General features: G+C 46.0%; 1 protein-coding gene and 1 pseudogene across 4 annotated transcripts in view; one reads left to right on the plus strand and one right to left on the minus strand.

The window, feature by feature from the left end:
• The window catches only part of TBC1D2 (TBC1 domain family member 2), a 62853-nt gene that overhangs the window by 17938 nt on the left and 21681 nt on the right, over nt 1-23234 (plus strand). For all 4 annotated transcript variants that reach the window (XM_025360375.1, XM_025360371.1, XM_025360373.1 and 1 more), the window contains 3 exons: nt 10931-11064; nt 14938-15134; nt 22529-22924. In XM_025360375.1, coding sequence (XP_025216160.1) covers nt 10938-11064; nt 14938-15134; nt 22529-22924 — 720 coding nt within the window. In that variant the 5' untranslated portion in view covers nt 10931-10937. The remainder of the gene's footprint in view (nt 1-10930; nt 11065-14937; nt 15135-22528; nt 22925-23234) is intronic.
• LOC112608518 lies at nt 8900-10242 on the minus strand (annotated as a pseudogene).

Raw genomic sequence — 23234 nt, forward strand, 5'->3', positions numbered from 1 at the left:
AACACCTCTTTGTGATGAAACCACTCACAAAGACTGGAAAGCGCCAGGGGCTGTGGCTCTTGCCTGTAAACCCGGAACTTTGGGAGGACGAGGTGGAAGGATCGGTTGAGGCCAGGAGTTTGAGACCAGCCTACAAAATATTGTAGTGAACCCCGTCTCTACAAAAAATTACCTGGGTGTGGTGGCACACACCTGTAGTCCCACCTACTGTGTAGGCTGATGTGGAAGGATCACTTGAGCCCAGGAGGTCAAGACTGCAGTAAGCTATGAGCATGCCACCACACTTCAGCCTGGGTGACAGAGTGAGACACTGTCTCTAAATAATAATTTTTAAAATAAATAAATAAATAAATAATTTTTTTTTAAAGTCTAGAAGGAGGCCAGGCACAGTGGCTCACACCTGTAATCCCAGCACTTTGGGAGGCCGAGGTGGGGGGATCACTTGAGGTCAGGAGTTTGAGACCAGTCTGGCCAATGTGGTGAAACCCTGTCTCTACTAAAAATACAAATATTAGCCGGCCATGGTGGTGCAGGCCTGTAGTCCCAGCTACTCGGGAGGCTGAGGCAGGAGAATTGCTTGAACCCAGGAGGCGGAGGTTGTACCACTGCACTCCAGTCTGGGCGACAGAGCAACTCTGTCTCAGGAAAAAAAAAAAAAAAAAAAAAAGTAGAAGGAAACTTCCCCAGCTTGAAAAAGGGAATCAATGAAAACTGCAAAGCTAACATACTTAATGGTAAAAGACTGAATATTTTCCCCCTAAAATCAGGAATAAGACAAGGATTTTCACTCCGGCTGTTTTTATTCAACATTGTTCTGGAAGCTTTAGCCAGACCAATTAGGCAAGACCATGAAATTAGGCATCCAGATTGGGAAGGAAAAAAGTAAAACTATCTTTATTTGCAGTTGACATGATATTTGCTTACAGAAAATCCTAAGAAAGAACTATTAGAGCTAAGAAATTAGTTCAGCAAGATTGCAGGATTCAAGATCAAAATAGAAATATCAGTTGTATTTCTATACACCTGTAATAAACAACAAAAAAATTACAAAAACATTCCATAACAATATTAGAAAGAGAATGAAATATTTAGGAATAAATTTGACATAATAATGCAAAATGTATGCTCTGAAAACACCAAACATTGTTTTTAAAAAAAAGGCTTAAATAGCTAGAAAGATACCTCATATTCATGGATCAAAATACTTACTATTTCTAGGCTGCACGGGGGCTCACACCTGTAATCCCGACACTTTAGGAGGCCAAGGTGGGCAGATCACTTGAGGTCAGGAGTTCAAGACCAGCCTAGCTAATGTGGTAAAACCCCGTCTCTACTAAAAATACAAAAATTAGTGGACCTGGTGGAACATGCCTGTAATCCCAGCTACTTGGGAGGCTGAGGCAGGAGAATTGCTTGAACCCAGGAGGTGGAGGCTGCAGTGAGCCAAGATCACACCACTGCACTCCAGCCTGGGCAACAGAGTGAGACTCTGTCTCAAAAAAAAAAAAGAAAGAAAAAAAAAGACTTAATATTGTTAACCTGTTAATCTGACAATACTTCCCAAATAGATCTACAGATTCAATATAATCCCCATCAAAATTCTGGTGGCTTCCTTACAGAAATCAACAAGTTGAACCTAAAATTCAAGATCCTAGAAATTCAAGAGCCCCAGAGTACCCAAAATAATCTTGAAGAATAAAAAAAGTTTGCCCCATCTCTACTAAAAATACAAAAACGTTAGCCAGCATGGTGGCGTGCACCTGTAATCCCAGCTATGTGGGAGGCTGAGGCAGGAGGATCGCTTGAATCCAGGAGGTGGAGGTTGCAGTGAGCCGAGATCATGCCACTGCACTCCAGCTTGGGTGACAGAACAAGACTCTGTCTCAAAAAAAAAAAAAGAAAAAAAAAGTTCGAAGACGCACTCTTCCCAATAGCAACACTACTACAAAGCTATAGTAATCCAGACACTGTGGCGCTGTTGTAAGGATAGATGTGTAGATCAATGGAATAGAATTCAGAGGCCAGAAATAAATGAAAGCATCTACGTCAACTGATTTTCAACAAGCTTGCCAAGACCATTTAATAGGCGCAAGAATAGTCTTTTCAACAAATGGGTCTGAAGCAAATTGGATATTAACATACGAAAGAATGAAGTTGGTTGGACCCCATCCTCACGATACACAAAATTAATTCAAATTGGGTAAAAGAGCTGAATGTAAAACTCTTAGAAGGAAACAAAAGCATAATCTTTGGATTAGGCAATGATTTCTTAGATATGAAACCAAAAGCTTAAACAATCAAATAAAAATAAGCCAGGTGCGATGGCCCAGGCCTTTAATCCCAGCACTTTGGGAGGCCAAGACAGGTGGCTCACTTGAGGTCAGGAGTTCAAGACCAGCCTGGCCAGCATGGCAAAACCCCACCTCTACGAAAAATACAAAAACTCGACAGGCATAGTGGCGGGTGCCTGTAATCCCAGTTACCCAGGAGGCTGAAATGGGACAACCACTTGAACCTGGGAGGTAGAGGTTGCAGTGAGCTGAGATTATACAACCCACTAGGATGGCCATGATCAGAGACAGTAAGAAGTATTGGTAACAAGTATTGGTGAGGGTGTGGGGAAATTGAAGCCCTCGTACCCTGCTGTTGGGAATATAAAATGGTACAGCTGCTTTTGAAAACAATTTGGCAGTCCCTTAAAATGGTTAAACATAAAGTTACCATATGATGCAGAAATTTCATTCCTAGTTATATCCCCAAGAAAAATGAAAACATATCCACGCAAAAACTTGTACACAAATATTCATAGCAGCACAACTCTGTGACTGTACCAAAATCCATTGAGTTGTATACTTTTTAAATTTTAATTTTTGATTTTTTGAGACAGAGTCTCACTCTGTCGCCCATACTGGAGTGCAGTGGTGTAATCTCGGCTCACTGCACCCTCTGCCTCCTGGGTTCAAGCAGTTCTCCTGCCTCACCCTCCTGTGTAGCTGGGATTACAGGCACTCACCACCACACCTGGCTAACTTTTATATTTTTAGTAGAGACGGGGATTCACCACATTGGCCAGGTTGGTCTCAAACTCCTAACCTCAGGTGATCCGCCTGCCTTGACCTCCCAAAGTGTTAGGATTACAGGCATGAGCCACCACACCCAAGTGAATTGTACACTTTAAATAGGTGAATTGTATGGTTTGTGATTTCTATTTCAATAAGGCTGTCATGTATGTATGTGTGTGTGTATATATATATATATTTAGTTTGATTGGAACGTGTAGGTCCTGTTGGGAAAGGGCCAGAGAAGAAGCAGCAAATCTTGAGCTATGATTATGTGCCTGACCATCATGTTCTGCACTTATGTGAATTATTTCGTTTAATTTGTGGAAGGAAACAGCCTTGATTTCTCAGTAAAGGGAAGGCATCTTTAATCAAGGTTTTACAAGTTCAACAAATAATCACCCAGACATTCCAGTTACGTTGAACAGTGTTTAACCTCTGCTGTTTTGGGAGTCATATATTTCTATTTATTCAGCAATTCCTTCAGAAATTTTACTCTACATATTTAACATATTTAAGTCTTTTTTTTTTTTTTTTTGAGATGGAGTTTCGCTCTTGTTGCCCAGGCTGGAATGCAATGGCACAATCTTGGCTGATCACCACTCTGCCTTCTGGGTTCAAGCGATTCTCCTGCCTCAGCCTCCTGAGTAGCTGGGATTACAGGCATGTGCCACCATGCCTGGCTAATTTTATATTTTCAGTGGAGACGGAGTTTCTCCATGTTGGTCAGGCTGGTCTCGAACTCCTGACCTCAGGTGATCCGCCCACCTTGGCCTCCCAAAGTGCTGGGATTACAGGTGTGAGCCACTGCGCCCAGCCAACTTTAAGTCTTAAAGCTGATGAAAGTATCTCAGCTTTTCTCTTAGACAACCATAAGGACATCAAAACTTCTGTGAAACCAAGTCTTCCTTGTGTTTGTCGCCCAATTTTTTAGTTCTGTCTTGGTTCACTCCCCTAATTAAACGTTATTTGTTTAAACATAAACAGATGTTATTTGTTTGGGGTTTTTTGTTTGTTTATTTTTTTACAGTTGATGTTTACTTAGATTTATCCTTATGTCTTCCTATTTCTTTGCTTCCAGTTCCTTCTCGCATACAGAATTTCTTTGGGGATCATTTTTATTCATCTTCAAGAACTTCCTCTAGAAGTTCCCTTAGTGGGTAACTGTTGGTGGTAAACTCAGCTTTTCTTTGTCTGAAAAAGTATTTCACTCTCACTCTTGAAAGTTACACAGGGAATAAAATTCTCAGCACATTGACTATCTTATTCTGGTGTCTTATTGCTTCCATTATTGCTGTAGTGAAGTTGGCTAATGGTCTAGTTGTCATTCCTTTGCAAATCACCTGTCTGGCTACTTTAAAAATTCTCTTTGTCTTTGACATGGATTCTTCTTAATTTATCCTGCTTAGAATAGGAATTTATCCTGCTTAGAATAGGTGTGCTTCTCGAATCTAAAGATTTCTATCAGCCATTGTCTCTTTGTTTGTTGCCTCTCTCCATTTTCTTCTTTCTTTCTTTCTTTCTCTTTCTTTCTTTCTCTTTCTTTCTCTCTTTCTCTCTTTCTCTTTCTTTCATTCTTTTCTGTCTGTCTTTCTGTCTGTCCATCTCTCTGTCTGTCTCTCTTTCTTTCTTTTGACAGAGTCTCGCTCTGTCGCCCAGGCTGGAGTGCAGTGGCGCAATCTCAGCTCCCTGCAAGCTCTGCCTCCCAGGTTCACGCCATTCTCCTGCCTCAGCCTCCCAAGTAGCTGGGACTACAGGCGCCGGCTGCCACGCCCAGCTATTTTTTTGCATTTTTTAGTAGAGACGGGGTTTCACCGTGTTAGCCAGGATGGTCTCGATCTCCTGACCTCGTGATCCGCCCACCTCGGCCTCCCAAAGTGCTGGGATTACAGGCGTGAGCCACCGCGCCCGACCTGCCTGTTCTTTCTTTTGCAAGCTCTAATTAAACATGTATTAGGACCCATGGTGTTCCCCATGCAGTCTAAGAACCAGCAGCATCAGCATCACCTGGGGGCCTATTACAAAAGTAAATTCTTTACCCCAGACCTACTGAATTAACATCTCTGTGGGTAAGACCAAGAATCTCTTTTTACCATGATCTCCTGGTGATTCTTAAGCACATTGAAGTTTGAGAAACACCCTACAGCTGAACTATTTCATTCTACTCTCTGTATCTCTTAACCTGTGTCGTATTTGTTATATCTAATTCCTTACTGACTGCTGGGTAATTTATTTATGATAGATCTTTCAGTTCACCAGTTTTTTTCCATTGTGTCTAATCTTCTGTTTAATCGTTGGGTTTTATGGTTATATAAAATATATATTTATATATTAAGATTACACTTTACATTTTTATAAATTCTATCTGATTCTTTCTCAAATATGCCTATTTTCATATTCCTTATTCTGTGATTCCATGTTGTACTTCTTAGTTTAATATAGTTATTTTATAATCACTATCTAATAATGCCAATATTTGAAGTCCTTGTAGCTTCATAATTCCAATATGTGAAGTCTTAATTATGCTGTTTGCTGTTGTTCTGCCTTTCATTCACAGCGTCTTGTTTCCTGGTGTGTTTAGTAATGTTATATTAACAGCTAGAGAGCCTTCACCCAGAATTTCCTTGTGTCACTTTTGCCAACAGACATTTTTTAAAAAATCTCTCTCTTCACAGAGGGTATGGACCTTTAAGAGCCCCAGCTTTACGTAGGTATCTTTGGGTCCAAAGAGAATTGAGATACCTACATAAAGCTGGGGGTCTTGAAGTTCCATACCCTCTGTGGACCCAAGAATTTATGTCCAAGACCTTGTTTTCTTTCCTCCCTTGCAGTTGAGGCTCTAGGTTTCTGGAATCTATTCTGGGCAAGCGTATGTCCTGGTTAACCTTCACCATAATAATGCTGCAAACAAACCACTTCTAGATTCAGTGTCATATAATAAAAAGCATTTGTTTTTTACGCTTCTGGGTCCAGCTGATCTAGGCTAGGTTCATCGGGTCTTGGCTCCAAGCTATTGGTAAGATCTAGGTTGACCCCATGTGTTTCTCATCGTCCATGGAGCAGCAGCTACCTAAGGCATGTTCTTCCCATGATGAAAAGCAGGAGTACTAGGCAAGCCTTACATACGAGCGCACTTTAACTCTGTGTTTACACCATATCTGCTAACATCAGTTGGCCAGAGGAAGTCACATGGCCCATACCCAGAGTCAAGAAGCAGAGGAGAAAGAAGCTGCTCCCATGGGGGTGCGGAGAAGGGAGTAGATATTTACTGAACAGTAATCTAATCTACACATTCATCTTCCTCTTTACTTCCCATTTCAGTTTCATATCCTTTTTCATGTTCAGTCCCTGGGTTTCCCTTCCTTTCCTTTGCCTTAAACTAGATCTTAATATGTTTTGGTATTTGTGGAATAAGAGTTTTTCAGAGAAATTTGTCCATCACATAACTAGAAGTGTGTGTTGTATGTAGAGATTACATAACAAAGCCACGTTTCCAACTTTTGACTTCCTCTTTTTTTTTTTTTTTTTTGAGATGGAGTCTTGCTCTGTCACCCAGGCTAGAGTGCGGTGCCACGATCTTGGCTCACTGCCTCCCGAGTTCAAGTGATTCTCCTGCCTTAGCCTCCTGAGTAGCTGAGATTACAGGTGTACGCCACCAAGCTCACCTAATTTTTTTGTATTTTTCGTAGAGAAGGGGTTTCACCATGTTGGTCTGCCTGGTCTCGAACTCCGGACCTCAAATGATCCACCCGCCTTAGCCTCCCAAAGTGCTAGGATTACGAGCATGAGCCACCATGCCCAGCCGTGACTTCGTCTTTTTTGACCACACTATAGCTGCCTTTTAAGTAAATGTCCTCCTGATAGAGTGTTTTTCAAACTGTTAGCCATGGCCACAGTAAAAACAAATACATTTTTCTGTCATACTCACTACACATATATGTAATTCACAAAATATTAATGCTGACTAAGCAGGGTGCACTCTGATATTTTCTTTCTTTTTTTTGAACAAAACCTGACTTTCTGTTTTTCTTTTTTTTTTTTTTTTTGAGACAGTCTTGCTCTGTCGCCCAGGCTAGAGTGCAGGGGCGCAATCTCCGCTCACTGCAACCTCTGCCTCCCCAGTTCAAGTGACATTCAGCAACTCTCCAGCCTCAGCCTCAGCCTCCCAAGAAGCTGGGATTACAAGCATGAGCCACCACGCCCGGTTAACTTTGGTATTTTCAGTAGGGACAGAGTTTCACTATATTGACAAGGCTAGTCTCGAGCTCCTGGCCTCCAGCAGTCCACCCACCTCAACCTCCCAAGGTGCTGGGATTACAGGCGTGTGCCACTGCGCCCGGCCAAAGTCTGACATTCTTAACAGATGTTATTATATTGACTGGCATGCTTTAAATTCATAAAGCTTTGGAGAAATCATCAATTCCCAACCCTATAAAAAGTATTTTGAATGTGAAAAAAAAAAAATGGAAGTAATGATCTACACAGATACAAAGCATGCCTTAGTTCCTCCCATATCCCCAACTGCTATTCGGTGATAAAGAATTCTCAGAAAGTAGAGTGTTTTTAATACTCATCAGGTAGAATCTCACCAGTGTGAAGAACCAACAGCATTGATCTGGTGCCTCCGCTCACTCTTTGCAGACTATTTTTGGAATCCTAAGGTGTAATTGTACATTTCACATACATTTGTGAGATAAGATAAACATTATGTTTATATCCAACATGAGCCAGGCTTAAAGGTTTTCTAAAAACCATGTGTGGCACTAGAAACTTCATGCTGTATCAAGTCAGTGTAAGTATCAAGCTACTGGACTCTATAATGAAATATTACAGATAAACATTTACTGAAAATCAATATAAAAATCTGGCCCAGACCAGGAGTGGTGGCTCACGCATGTAATCCCAGAACTTTGGGAAGCTGAGGCAGGTGGACCACCTGAGGTCAGGAGTTTCAGACCAGCCTGACCAACATGGCAAAACCCTGTCTCTACTAAAAATACAAAATTAGCCGTGTGTGGTGGCGGGCACCTGTAATCCCAGCTACTCGGGAGGCTGAGGCAGGAGAATTGCTTGAACCTAGGAGGTGGAGGTTGCAGTGAGCCGAGATCGTGCCATTGCTCTCCAGCCTGGGTGACAGAGTGAGACTCCATCTCAGACAACAACAACAAAATCTGGCCTAGAAAGACCAGGATGGAAATATGCAATCTTCTTAAGATGGTCAAAAGTGTGTGTGTGTGTGTGTGTTTTTAATAAAAGTTTTAAAAGCTCTATATAGTTTAAGACAAGTATGTGTAAGATATGTGTGTGTCTTATATGTGCTGACTTGATCATGACAACTCGCTAATTCTATTTTTTTTTTTTTTTTTTTTTTTTGAGACAGAGTCTAGCTCTGTTGCCCAGGCTGGAGTGCAGTGGTGCGATCTCGGCTCACTGCAAGCTCTGCCTCCCGGGTTCACGCCATTCTCCTGCCTCAGCCTCCTGAGTAGCTGGAACTACAGGCTCCCGCAACCACACCTGGCTAATTTTTTTGTATTTTAGGTAGAGACAGGGTTTCACTGTGTTAGCCAGGATGGTCTCAAACTCCTGACCTCATGATCTGCCCGCCTCGGCCTCCCAAAGTGCTGGGATTACAGGCGTGAGCCACCGTGCCTGGCTGACAACTCATTGATTCTTATGAAGAATTAGGGATACACATCTTCAGCAATGCACATGAGAAATAAACTCTGAAAAAGACAATTTCTTGGGGTTAGAGAGGACCGTATTTTGGGAAGTACTTTAGAGAAACAGACAGTAAGTCTAGGATTATAGCTGAGAAGGACTGGAAGACTTCAGGAGATGCTTCAGCTTCTAGATTTTGAATGTTGAATAAATCATTGAAGTGTGATACCTACGTTATCCTTTTGTTTGCAAAAAATTGAGTAGTAGCACATTTCTTTATCCTGAATAGCAGACATTCATTTTTTCAATTAGCTGTTTCTCATCCAAGGCATTAGGAAGGTCTCTCTCTCTTGTTTCCAAGTACTAGCACTGGAATTCCTTGTAACTGCGGTTTATCTAGATTGTGTAGCTCATTTCTCAAGGCTTCTATCTTTTCACAATCTGCAGCACCTGTTATGTAAACAATAGCATTGACTCCTCTGCAATACAGTTCCTACATGCTCCAAAATTGGGGTTGTCCTCCCATGTCCCAGATTTTTTTTTTTTTTTTTTTTTTTTTGAGATGGAGTCTCACTCTGTCACCCAGGCTGCAGTGCAGTAGTGCAATCTTGGCTCACTGCAACCTCCGCCTCCCAGGTTCAAGAGCTTCTCTGCCTCAGCCTCCTGAGTAGCTGGGACTACAGGCGCATGCCACCACGCCCAGCAATTTTTTATATTTTTAGTAGAGATGGGGTTTCACCATCTTGGCCAGGCTGGTCTTGAACTCCTGACCTCGTGATCCACCCATCTGGGCCTCCCAAAGTGCTGGGATTACAGGCGTGAGCCACCGCGCCCAGCCATGTCCCAGATCTTTACTGTGATGTTACCTTTAGTTACTTTCCTCATGTCGAAGCTCACTGTGGGTATCATGTTTTCACTAAATTGACCTGACACAGTGATATTCACGAAAGTGGTCTTGGCCCAAGTCTTGCAGCCCTGCAAGCATCAGTTCTATCTCCTGCTTCCAAAAGAGCAAACTGAACTAGCACAGCAGGCAGGGGATGCACACCAGCATGACGACCACTGGGAGAGAGGATGAATGGGAGGGCTAGCAAGCAGAGGCGAGGATGACTTCCACACAAGCCAGCCTCAGCCTGGACCACCCAACAGCTCCTCGGGACCCCGATGCAACACAGATGGACACAGGCAGGTGGCAGCAGCCCTGGTAGTTTCTATTTCATTTTTTAAATGCTGGTCATGACACTAAACTGGTTTTACAATCTAACAATGAGGCCAAACCTTCAGTTTGGAATACACTGACCTAGTGAACTCCTTTCATCATTTTCCCTTCCCTGTTATTAATCTTATCTCTTTGCAAGGGAGAATAAACTCCTTGAACTGTTTTTACATCCAGCTCATTATGAACTTCTCTGTGGTCTGTGATCTCAGGTCAGCCTTTGGTACTATCTAGTTCCTTTCTATAAACCAAACATGTATTGAGCCCGGCTCTGGCACATACAACCCAGTGTTGGGCACCAGCAAACATGCAGGTAGGTTAGTACCCAGTTCATAAAGAAATGACATCAAGAGGCTTCAGCCTAGACAAGTACTTGGCCAAAGGGTGACCCAGCTGTGAAGTGCACTAAGTCCCTTGGAGGCCATGAGATGGTCAGTGAAGGCTGCACAGAGGACAGATCTGAGCAGGGAAAGAGAGCAAGCAGGGAAAGATGTCAGGAGGTGTTTGCAACTTATCTCAGCAGAAGTCGGGAGCCACTGATGGTTTTTGAGCCAGATAGTGATGAAACCAGATGAAGGTGTTGGGAAAGTTAGTGCAACAAGTCCATTCAGCATTCATCCAGCACACCCGTACTAAGCACCTTCTATATTTTGGGCACTGTTTAGGCGTTCTAGGTGCATCAGTGAACAAAACAGACAATACCTCTGCCTCATGGCATTTATATTCCAGCTGCAGGGTTGGGGATTGAGGAAGTCAAGCTTATATTACTAACAAGCCACATAGTGTGTGGAAGATGAGAATGCGAAAGAGATGGGTAAAGGAGATTGGGAGTGCCATGCGTGGGGATGCATCATGTAGGGTGCCTGGAGTCTGGGAGACCAGTCGGGATGATAGGGTGTAGGGATGAGACCTGAGCTCCAGCAGTGGCGGCAGGAAGGACAGAGGGGCAGAAAGGCAGGGTTCAGCCTCATGCTCCTCTGTTCTCATCTCCTTTCAGAAACACAATGCACAACATCCGTGGCAACAAGCAGGCCCAGGCAACAGGCCATGAACCTCCAGGGGAAGATTCTCCACAGAGTGGGGAGCCTCAGAGGGAGGAGCAGCCCTTGGCCTCTGACCCCACCACCCCAGGTGAGCCTCTGTCCAGGGCTGAGCTGCCTTCAGGGACCAGCTCCTCACGGCTGGCACAAGTGCCTTCTTTCCTTCCAGCGAACCAGCATTTGTGTGTTTGTGTGTGTCTTAGTTGGCTTGGGCTACTTACTAAAACACCATAGACTGTGTGGTTTAAATAACAGACATTTATTTCTCACAGTTGTGTGGAGGCTGGGAGGTCCAAGATCAAGGTGCTGGCAGATTCAGTGTCTGGTGAGGGCTCCCTTCCTGGTTTGCACATGGCCGCCTTCTCACTGTGTGCTCACGTGGCTGAAAGAGCTCTGGTCTCTGCTGCTTCTTCTAAGGGTACTGATCTTATCAGGGGCTCCACCCTCATGACATTAAATCTGATCACCTCCCAAGGGCCCCACCTCTTAATACCACCACTCTACTAAAAATACAAAAGTTAGCTGGGCATGGTGGCCAGTGCCTATAATTCCAGTTACTCAGGAGGCTGAGGCAGGAGAACCACTTGAACCTGGGAGGCAGTGGTTGCAGTGAGTCGAGATTGCACCATGGCACTCCAACCTGGGTGACAGAGTGAGACTCTGTCTCAAACATAACCAAAAACAAATGTACACGTGTGATAAAATGACATAGACCTACGCACACATGTTGTACCAACACCAGTTTCCTAGAATTGATAGTGTACTATAGCTGTGTAAGATGTCACCATCGGGGGAAGCTTGGTGAAGAGTACTTGAGACATGTCTGCACTATCTTTGCAACTTCCTGAGTCTATAATTTTTTCAGAGTAAAAAGTTAAAATAAGGCTGGGCATGGTGGCTCATGCTTGTAATCCCAGCACTTTGGGAGGCCAAGGCTGGAGGATTGCTTGAGCCCAGGAGTTCAAGGCGAGCCTGGGCAACACAGGGAGACCCTGTCTTTACAAAAAAAAAATTAAAAAATTAGCTGATCGTGATGCGAGCCTGTAGTCCCAGCTACTTGGGGTGCTCAGGTGGGAGGATCACTTGAGTCAGGGAGGTCGAGGCTGCAGCGAGTCATGATCATGCCTGGGTGACAGAGTGAGATGCTGTCTCAAAAAAAAAAAGAAGAGGAAGAAAAGAAAAAGCACCCTTTGGAGGAGTCAGTGCCTGTCAAAGCCCCAGAGAGCATAACAAGCAGTCCAAGGGAAGGCCAGTGCTATATCGGATCAATCATCATCATTATAACGCTAGCAGTTACTTTGTGCCAGTGCTGCAGTAAGCATTTTTTTTTTTTGGTAATAACTTTATTAAGATATATTCACATACTGTACAATTCACCCATTTAGAATGTGTAATTCAGTGGCTTTCTGTATATCCACAGAATTATGCAACCGTCACTATAATCAATTTTAGAACATTTTCATTACCCCAAAAAGAAACCTGCACTCTTAGTCATCAACCATAATCCCCACTGCCCCATAACGCTAGGTGGCCACAACCTTTCTTTCTCTATGGATGTGCCTGTTCTGGAGATCTGCTGTGAGTAGAATATACCATGGAATATACTATGCTGTGACTGGCTTCTTTGACTTAGCAGAATCTTTTCAAGTTTTATCCGTGTGTACCAAGCACTTTACCTACATTGACCTATTTAATTCTTACAGCAACTGGAACTGTGTGTATTGTTGTTATCCTCATTCAATAAATAAGGAAACTGAGGCATGGAAGGGTGGAGTGACTTGCTCACGGCCACAGAGTGAGTGACAGAACAAAATCTAATATATAAAGCAGATAAAAGCAGAGTTGAGGCCTGAGTGGGAGTCTGGACTCCTCCTCTGCTCCTCTTACTCCACCTTCCCCTCCCGGTCAGTCCTTGAGGCACTCCCATGAAATCCAGGGCACTGATTGAACGCCACTGTCTTAGACTTCATTTTCTCTAATTATAAACTGGGCACTGTGAGGCCTGCCCTGCCTTTCCTCAGAGTTGGTGCACAGTCGTGTATCAAAGGGCAGCAAGTGCTACAGGGAGCCTCCCTGCTCCCCTAGACCCCATAACAGGAAGGAGAAAGAGGTACTACATATTTCTGAGCTCTGTGGGCTGCCTTGTACCCATTGTAGCCTGATTTCTCTTCGATCTGGAACAAGACTGTTCTGGTTTTGCACTCAGCAAGGCATTGTTGTTTTGTTTGTTTTGAGTCAGAGTCTCGCTCTGTTGCCCAGGCTGGAGTGCACTGGCATGATCTCGGCTCACTACAGCCTCTGCCTCCTGGGTTCAAGCGATTTCTGGCTAATTTTTGTATTTTTAGTAGAAATGAGGTTTCACAATGTTGGCCAGGGTGGTCTCAAACTCCTGACTTCACGTGATCTACCCGCCTCGGCCTCCCAAAGTGCTAGGATTACAGGCGTGAGCCACTGCACCTGGGCAATCTAGGTACTGTTTTTGCACTCAGTGTCTGGTTCCTGTCACCTACTGGAGTAACTCGTTATCTGTTCAAGACTGTTTGGCCAGCCCTTGGCCTGGTCTCATGCTATGTCATTTGGCCTATCCCCAAAGCCCTGTGTGTCCCCTATCCTGGGATCCCATACCACATTCTTATTTTCAATACCTTTAACACTTTAGTCCCAAAAAATAGGTAATAGTTTACTAAAATGCATACTCATACAAATGAGTGATTTGGGTTAGGAGATTTAGATAGGATCAATTTATGATCCTACAAAATATCTGACGGTAGGCAGTAAATGTAGCTTTAAGCTCAGCAGCCAAGGCAAAGAGGGAAATGCAAGCAGCTAGATTATTTCCAGTGTCCATAAGACTAAAAACATATTTTCTTATAAGAAGCAAAGCTTTTCTTGGAAGTTCCTAGGGCTGAAGGGAATTTCTTCTGCTGGGGACTCATAATAGGCATGATGTATATATCCCATGTGAACAAGCTTCTCAAGGGCCCTTGGCCACATAATCAGGTCATTAAATGTCCCTTGATGCAGGCTGATGGCAGAGACCAGGAGCACAGCTGGGTCAGGGCAGGACAAGGCAACCCAAGGGAATGATTCTCTGATGTTGGGTTTGATGTAAGAATAAAATTTTAATGACTTGAAAACAGTGGGTGGCAAACATTTTTTGTAAAGAGCCAGATAGTAACGATTTGAGGCTTTGTGGGCCATGGGGTTTCTGTTTTAAGCACTCAGTTCTGCCTTTGAGGAGTAAACACAGCAATAGACAGCACATACACAAATGGGCATGGCTGTGTTCTAATAAAGCTTTATTTATAAAAGCAGGCTGTGGGCTGGATTTGGCCTGTGAACCATAGGTTGTCACCCAGGAGATAAAAGGGCTATGCATCCTTGAGACAATCAGCTGTGGGGGGAATATGTCTCTTGACTTAGCTTGGAATAAGAAGAATCAAGTTAAATGTTTGAGCTATTCTCTGGAGCAAGAATGCAGAGTACAGGCATTCATTCTGTGTTCCTATCATCAGACAGATTTGTGTGCTTTGAAAATCTCCTAGCACATAGAGGTGGGATCCTGAAATAAGGAACAGAACATCCTGCCAGGGCTTGTGCCCGAGGAGAAAGTCACTTGGCAAACACCAGCAGGGTGGCATGAGAGACCCATCCAGGCTGGGTGGGATCTGAAGGAAGGAGACAGGCACAGTTTAGCAGATGGGCCAGCACAGTGCAATAACGTTTATGTAGGCCAGTGGTTCTCACAGTCTAACCCCCGGACAAGCTGTGTCAGCATCACCCAGGAACTTTTTAGAAGTGCAAATGCTCAAGCCCTGCCCCAGACCTATTAAATTCAGAGCTCCGAAATTAGGGCCCAACCATCCGCATTTGAACAAGCCCTCCAGGTGCTTCTAAAGCAAGCTCAGGTTTGAGAACTGCTGATGTCATCCATCATAACTTCTGCGTTTCTCCTCTTGAGCAGGGAGAGAGCCAGAGGATTCTCCAAAGCCAGGACCCAAGTCTTCTCTGACCATCAGTTTTGTTCAGAAAGCCAAGCGCCAGAACAACACCTTCCCATTCTTTTCTGAAGGAATCACATGGAACCGAACTGCCCAGGAGAAAGTGGCAGCCTTGGAGCAACAGGTTCTGATGCTCACTAAGGAGCTGAAGTCTCAGAAGGTGAGGTCTGGTCCCAGAGAGGCCCAGGTTCCAGTGGACCCCTCCAGTTCCTGGAGCCTTTTGAACAAACTAGATGGGATGCAGTAGCCCTGCTGGGCACCAGCAGGTGTGGTCTTTAAAGGCCAGCAGGCACTAGCTCTGGTGTTTAAAGGCCAAACTGCGAAAGGTTGAAATATGCTGTTGATTACTCAAGAACCTAATGTCACTCAAAGCAAGTCACAAAAGGGCACCAAGGGCAGGTATCTCTGGAGATCTACTCTAATAACTGTCTCTTGGACCCCTCCTGGAGGGCATGCATCGTCTCACCCCCTACCCAGAAAATGACAATATTTAGAGGCAGGTGATCTGGATCTAGGGTCACGGGAGAAGCTGTCGATAGAACTAGGGGGAGGCTTTGACCTGGCAGCTGATATCTGGGCACAGATATCTGAATGACTGTCACGAGACTGTCACAGGAGAAAGCAAACAAGCAGCATGTGTGTGCCCAGTGCTAAGCCAGGACCAACACAGAACAGTGACAGGAATATCTGGGCTTAATATGGTAAGAAGTTAATTATGAGAGTTACAAAAGGGAAGAGCTATATAGTCATTGTAGAAAACAGATCTCACACACAGAGACATTAAAACTACTCCAAAATCCTACATCCCAGAGAGCAAATGGTATTAAAAGCCAGGGGCTACCTTATGAAGTAATGAGAGTCCCAGGGCGGGGATGTGAGGGGGTTTCAGCTCCGGGTGGGAGCCCCTCTTTAGAGTGATAAAAGTGACTAAGGCAGTTACATAAATCCCAAGGGTGGGGCCTGGTGGGGCCTGGTAGGGCCTGTGGTGGCAGTGGTGGGCTCCACTGAGGGCCTAGACTGCTTTTCCTCCAGAGAAAGGCCTCAGCTTTTGTGTTTGAACTTCGGCTGCTTGGAGGCCCTTTCTGCTTTGTGTCCCAGTCCTGACTCCAGAGGACTTAGGCTGAGGAGGTGGGGCTTATGCCCTATTACCTTCTGAATACTTCTTATCACTTGTACATTTCTTTTCTTTTCTGCCCTGTTTTGGGGGGAAGAAATCTAGAAAAAATGCTCTCCCTATACCTGGTTTGGCCCCTCGTCTGCCTTTTCTGCCCCTAAGCAGTGACCACTGTCAGCAGATCTCAAGGGAACTGGCAGAGGCTTCATTCCTGGCATGTCAGGAGTTACTTTTTTTTTTTTTTTTTTTGAGATGGAGTCTCACTCTGTCATCCAGGCTGGAGTGCAATGGTGCACTCTTGGCTCACTGCAACCTCCACCTCCTGGGTTCAAGCAATTCTCCTGCCTCAGCCTCCCAAGTAGCTGGGATTACAGGCGACTGCCACCATGCCCAGCTAATTTTTTTTTTTTTTTTGTATTTTTATTAGAGACTAGGTTTCACCATGTTGCAAGGCTGGTTTCGAACTCCTGACCTCAAGTGATCTGCCCGCCTCAGCCTCCCAAAGTGCTGGGATTACAGGCGTGAGCCACCGTGCCCGGCCAGGAGTTACATTTAATGAAGCAACTGGTGATTAGAGATTAGAGTTCTCAAAGGAGGGGGCTCATTTATTCATATGTTCTTAACTCATGTGTTTATTCACCAAATCTTTATTAAGGGCCTGTTATGTGCAGGTAGTGTTCCAGGTGCTGGGAAAGAACAATGAGCAAGAGGCACAGGCTCTGCCCTTATAGGGCTTGCATTTCATGGCAGAGACAAACATTAAACAAAGCACCCAAATGTGTAGTTATACCACGTGAAGTCCCGTCTGCTGCTGCTTAGCAGCCCAGCTGTCTTTTCCTCCTGTCATCATGGTGCTCCTGTTGTGAGGCTGCTGGACACTCCTGAGAACTGAGAGGGCGTGAAACAGAGCCACAGCAGCTACTCAATCCCTGGACTGGTAGAGCTTAAATCCCAAACCCAAACCTGAAAAGAAAAAGAAATCCTGAATATATGGGCAACCTCCCTTGACACAGTCTTTCTTTCTAATACATTACAAATTGTCAGATGAAGTAGAAAGGCCCCAGGAGACCTAGATTTCATGAAAGTTTGCCCCCGATTGCTCTGCATCTCTGGGGGACTCGTCATTCTTCAAAAAATAAAGGCAAGATTCTTGGCGATTAATAAGGGTTGCCCAGGCTATTGACAACTCCCATATATTCAGAGGGAAATTGTCAGGAGGAAGTTGTTGACGTATTGAAGAATCTGGATTTTTTTTTCACCAGGTAACCTTCCACCAGACCTCAACTTTGTGTCCTGGGACAGACGGTCAAAAGGAGAATGAGTTGTGATTTATTTAGTTTATCTATTTATTGTGCAATATGAGTGGATTTGTGTGTTCTTCAACCCATTCCACAAATGCACTTCAGTCTTCAGGATGATTCAAAGCACCGGCCTTTAAATAAGACAGCACAGGCTCAAATTCTGGCCCTAAGAAGTTTCTTAACCTCTCTAAGCCTCAGTTTCCTCTTCTGTAAATGCAGTTACAGCCATGTTTACTGGAGAGACCTGTGCCCAGATTCATAAAGCCCAGTACCTGGCACCCAGCAGCTGCCCAACAGATGTAGGCTCTGGTTGTTCTGGCAATCACTGCAGCCCTCCTTACCCTCCATGTCGATCTCTTCCTGCCCTACAAGCAGCGAAGTGCCCTGCTGAGGGGCTCTGAGATGAGGCAGGAAGTGAGAGCCCATCAGTGCCTCCAGGAAATGTGCCGTGGGGCCATCGCATTGATCAGGGAACTTCGGTCTTTATTCCACATTAGGAAGGGAGGAACGGCAGTCCTGTCCTCTAGGGTTTCAACTATAGCCCAGATACTGAAACCAAAGAGGTGAGACAGAAAAAGCCAGCACAACTTCTGGGTGCCCAGTGGTGCCCCCAGGCACTCAGAATGCTGCTGGGAGAGCCGCTGTGCATCTGAGACCCTCATTAGAGTCCCATCCATCAGCTGGGAAGATAGGCACCTGGACTCCCAGGAGCTGCCCCTGCGAGGTACCTTCCTGCGTTTCTTTAGTGGGAAGGCACCTCCTGTCTGCCTCAAGCTTCAGGATGACATGGGAATTCGGCGTCTTATCCTGGCTCACCTGGCCATTGCCAATGGCTTTAGTGACTCTTTAGGACTTTCCATCTCAAACACTGTGAGATGCTGTTGAGAGCACACTGGGGACAAATCCCTGCCCTTGGGCACCTCACCGTCTAGTAGGGCACCTCACTTCTCTAGTAAGAGAAGATGTGAACACGGGAACTGCTGGTATGAAGCGCGGCCCCAGGACTGTGCTGAGCCTTCCCATGTGTTTTCTCTGTCCTTACAATAGTTGTCATCCCCTTTCTCTGAAAAGGAAACTGAGGTTCTCAGAGCGTCTGCATGCTCAGGGTCTCCCAGAGGCTGAGCCAGCATTTGAGGAGCTCAGAGGAGTTAGGTGACTCGCCCATGCTCAGGCAGCTGGAAAAGCCAGGATTGGGGTTCTAACCTCCTTCTCCAGGTCTAGAGGCTGGGCTGCCTCCTCTCCTCCATAATCTCTTGGTGAGTCCCAGTATGAGACACAAGCACCAAAACTGCTCTTGAGAAAAAAATGAATGCACTCCCTGTATACCCCCTGGTGTCATATCAAACCACGGGGCGACTCCAATACCCATTAAGCCATTATCTGTCCCCACACCTGCAGCACTGGCCCCACAAGAGGTTTGGGCTCTAGGAGATAGCACCAGATGGCTGATTGGCCGGGGACTGACCCTTGGAGTTGACAGAACTACACCCAGCCTGAAGACCGTCTGCTCTGGCAGATGGAAGGCTGTTGTCTGTGGTGATGTTGGCCATCTGTTGGCGGCTGGGAATGATGAACCCCTCTGGAACCCTGCCTGCGGCCCTCTGGGGCCACCTTAGTTCAATCAGGATTACTGGGTAAAGGAACGTAATTTTTTAGCAAACTTGGTGGGGCAACGTGCAGCCTCTTACTTTCCTAGAACTCCAGCCAAAAACTTCAGAGGACATGAAAGAGGGCTGGGAGGTACCTTGGGCATGTCAGCTTGGGGAGGGGCACTTGGCACTTTCTCTCTCATGCTAGAGGCAGTTCTGAGTGGAGGAGGAACCGTTAGCCCCATTCATGAGAAAGCAGAGGTTCAGTGAAGAGGCCCCCGAGCCACCCTCCTGAGAGTCACCTCATTACATACACCCCCACGGATCCAGAATGGGAACCAAGGCCTGTGAACTCCAAAGCCCATGCCCCTTCATCTGACCCCTGTAGGGCCCACCACTGATGAAAGTAGCAATGCTCTAAAAAGATAAAGGGTTATTTTTTAAAGATGATTTATTGACTCTTAAAAATTTAAATAAAATAACAACTTAAGACCAGGTATAAAAATCTGAGATGAACCAAACAACTCGATTGAGAGATATTAAAAGTACTACTTGGGCCGCGCATGGTGGCTCATGCCTATAATGCCAACAGTTTGGGAGGCTGAGGTGGGAGGATCTCTTGAGCCTAAGAGTTCAAGACCACCCCGAACAATGTAGGGAGACCCTGTTTCTACAGAAAATAAACTAATTAGCTGGGCATTGTGATGCATGCCTCCCAGCTTCCAGGGAGACTGAGGCAAGAGAATCACTTGAGCCCAGGAGGTTGAGGCTGCAGTGAGCCGTGATTGCACCGCTATACTCCAGCCTGGGCAACAGAGTGAGACCCTGTTTCAAAAAAAAAAAAGCTTCATTTCATCAACCCCTCTATTTTTAAGAATTGGTCCTAAGACATTGCTTATAATCCAGACTTTAGGTTTCCTGAATTCATGACATTCTCACTCCTCATCTTACAAGTCCTACTGAGGCTCCCTCCCTCTGCCCTGGTTCCTTTCTTTCAAGCCTATTTTATTCTGGTACAAGAATTCTGGGGGTTGGAGGAGAGCCTCCTGGGCTGTTGTCTTGGTCTTAGATTCTGGGAGCCAAATGCAATAAGGAGACAGCTAGATGTAATGAAATGAGCTTTGGAGTCAACTCCCCAAAACTGAGGGAAAGATACCCACCTGGTTCTGCTCCTAGGGCAAGTCTGAACAATGATGTCTGTTGGTTATTTTACTGGGCAGTCATCCAAGGTAATCTCCAAGTCTCAGCTGAAGCAGAAAATGGCCTAGGCTCCCAGTTATCCTGGAGCCACAGGAATGTTAATCTTTCTCCACTGAGCCCTGAGAAGCTGACTTCTTCATTCTGAACATTCCAAACATTCCCTTTTGGTTTGCAATCACTGTGCTGTCCTCACCCCACCTTCCTGCCACACCCCAGGGCTCCCACAGCTCCATGGTAGTTCTTTCCTTCCTCCAGCTCTTTACTGGGGCTGTGGCTTGGCCACATTCAGAGGGCTGTCCCTACCCTCATCTCCCACCTGCTGCTTGGCCATCTCTGGCGCTTCTCATTCTTCACGGTTTCATTTAAATGCTCTGGACTGGTATTCCCCGCAACCTTCACCCCAGACAGAAGTCATTTCCTTTCCCACAAACACCCTTGTTCCCCTGACTTGCAGTAGATCATTCCACTGAGGTGGGTCGCGTTCATTCCCACCAGCCTTTGCAGTCCTTGGAGGTGGGAACTCTCACCAGTCCCTCTCTGGGCCACAGCACCTGGCTCAGGGCCTGGCCTGGCACCCAGTGGTGCTCGGTAAAGGTTGGACAGATGGATGGGCGTGTGAAAGGAAAAGAGAACCTGAGAAAGGATGGTCACTAGTCCTAAGGTTTCAGAAGATGCAGGCTAAGGTGGTCTTGTCATTAGCTTCTCCAAAAAAGTCATGGTTTCTGGCAGTTCTCCTCTAATATAGAATTGTTCTTAGCAAATAAGCCTATGCAGCCAATCCATTTGTTTTAATACTTTGGTATGGTATAGTTGACATGTCTCTAGGAAACCATGTTTTTCCAAATGAGAAGCACAGAGCAGGGCAGTGTTGCCTGAAAGTCATACCTACCTGGTATGAGGTCCACGTGGGCCTGGCTGCTGATGTCTTGATCCTGGCCCAGAATGAATTCACATCCCTGCTTTAGGACAGATAGGCCTGAGTCCAGGCATGGCCCTCCCTGGGGACATTACAGGCTTAAAGGCACAGGGAGCTCAGCAGACCTTGAGTTCCTGTGTGAATCAGTTGACCCTGCTGAGGAATAAATCAAGCTCTGTTGTTTCTGAAATTTCTAGAGTTCCTTCCACCAGCTTTGCAGGCATCAGCTGGTGGGCTGGAGGGAACTAGGCACAAATGGGTTGAATGAGGCCCTCTGTGCGTGGCTTTACATGGGGATTGCCAGTGTATTTCCTCTTTAATGCTGCCTCAATTTGATTGGTAGTGACTAGATGCTATACTGAGAAGGATTCTGAGGCCTCAACTAGGCCATGCAGGAAGAAGTATGGGAGATGAACTAATAATGTCTGCCACAGGGATGATGAGGGAAAAGTAATGCCACATAGCTGCCACCCCTGGTTTTCTTAGTGACTGAGCACAGGCTTTGGAATCTGGCCAGTTGAGACTGAATTCCACTCTACTCTCTGCTGGGCCTCAGTTTGTTCATCCCTGAAATAGATGTGTATATGTCAGGGTATGGGTTCAGCTGCTGTAACAAAAACATCTCCACTGGGCATGGTGACTCACACCTGTAATCCCAGCACTTTGGGAGACCAAGGTGGGCAGATCATTTGAGTCCAGGAGTTTGAGACCAGCCTGGCAACATGGCAAAACCCCATCTCTACAAAAAAAAAAAATACAAATATTAGCCTGGTGTGTTGGCATGTTCCTGTGGTCCCAGCTACTTGAGAGGCTAAGGTGGGAGGATCAGCTGAGCCCAGGAGATTGAGGCTACAGTGAGCCATGTCCGTACCACTGCACTCCAGGCTGGGTAACAGAGTGAGATGCTGTCTTAAAAAAAAAAAAAAAAAAAGGTTCACAGCACTGTGGCCCAAAACGAGTGAGAAGTTTCTCACTCACATTAAAGAACCCAGAGGTAAGTCAGCAACTCTGAGCTGGCGAGCAGCCCTTTCTCAACACGTACCTTCTGCTGTGGCTCTGAGGCGGCCATGCTAGTTCCTGCCACTTCCCAGCCAGAAGCAAAGAGAACTGGACCAGGGGAGCATGTGTCTACTGGTTTTAAAGGTAGGACCCAGAAGCTGCCCATCTCACTTTTCATTTCCCATTTAGGCAGAACAGTCGCTGGGCTACACCTCACCATGGCTTGGCTGGGAGATGCAGTTTGAAGCTGGGGAACCATGTGCCCAGCTAACACTCACTTGAACAGAGAAGGAGAAAGTGTCAGGATGAGATGCCGCAGGGATGCTGCTGGGCACCTCTCAGGGTGGTTAGGAGAACTACTGATAACATATGCCCCGCTCTGGCGCCCAGCAGGCCCTCGCTGAGCTCACAAGATGCTTCCCTCTTCCTGCCCAGGAGCTGGTGAAGATCCTGCACAAGGCACTGGAGGCCGCCCAGCAGGAGAAGAGGGCGTCCTTCGCATACCTGGCGGCGGCTGAGGACAAGGACCGGCTGGAGCTGGTGCGGCACAAAGTGCGGCAGATCGCGGAGCTGGGCCGGCGGGTGGAGGCTCTGGAGCAGGAGCGGGAGAGCCTGGCGCACACAGCGAGCCTGCGGGAGCAGGAGGTGCAGGAGCTACAGCAGCACGTGCAGCTGCTTATGGACAAGAACCACGCCAAGCAGCAGGTCATCTGCAAGCTCTCTGAGAAGGTCACCCAGGACTTCACGCACCCCCCTGACCAGTCTCCTTTACCCCCCGACGCTGCCGACAGGGACTTCCTGAGCCAGCAGGAGAAGATCGAGCACCTGAAGGTAGGGGCCTTCCCTCCAGGGCCTGCCGGTCCTGCGGGTCCTCTGCCCCGGCCCTCAGGGAAGGGGTACTCTCCACCCCTAAGGTTTGCTAGGTGGAGTGGGGGATATCCCTTCATCCTAGAATATTTACATTAGAAACACATGTTGATGGGAATATTACTCTACGCTTCTTCACTTTCTTCACCACAAGGCCCAGTGCAGTTTGCCTGGGCCTTGATTGACCCATTAACCAGTAGCCCTGCTATCCTGGGCTACTGCAACGTGAAGGTGCCTCTAGATTATCAAATGAGAGATGAAAGCCCAAGACTAG

Source organism: Theropithecus gelada, chromosome 15, assembly GCF_003255815.1.
Source record: "Theropithecus gelada isolate Dixy chromosome 15, Tgel_1.0, whole genome shotgun sequence".
Taxonomy (NCBI): domain Eukaryota; kingdom Metazoa; phylum Chordata; class Mammalia; order Primates; family Cercopithecidae; genus Theropithecus; species Theropithecus gelada.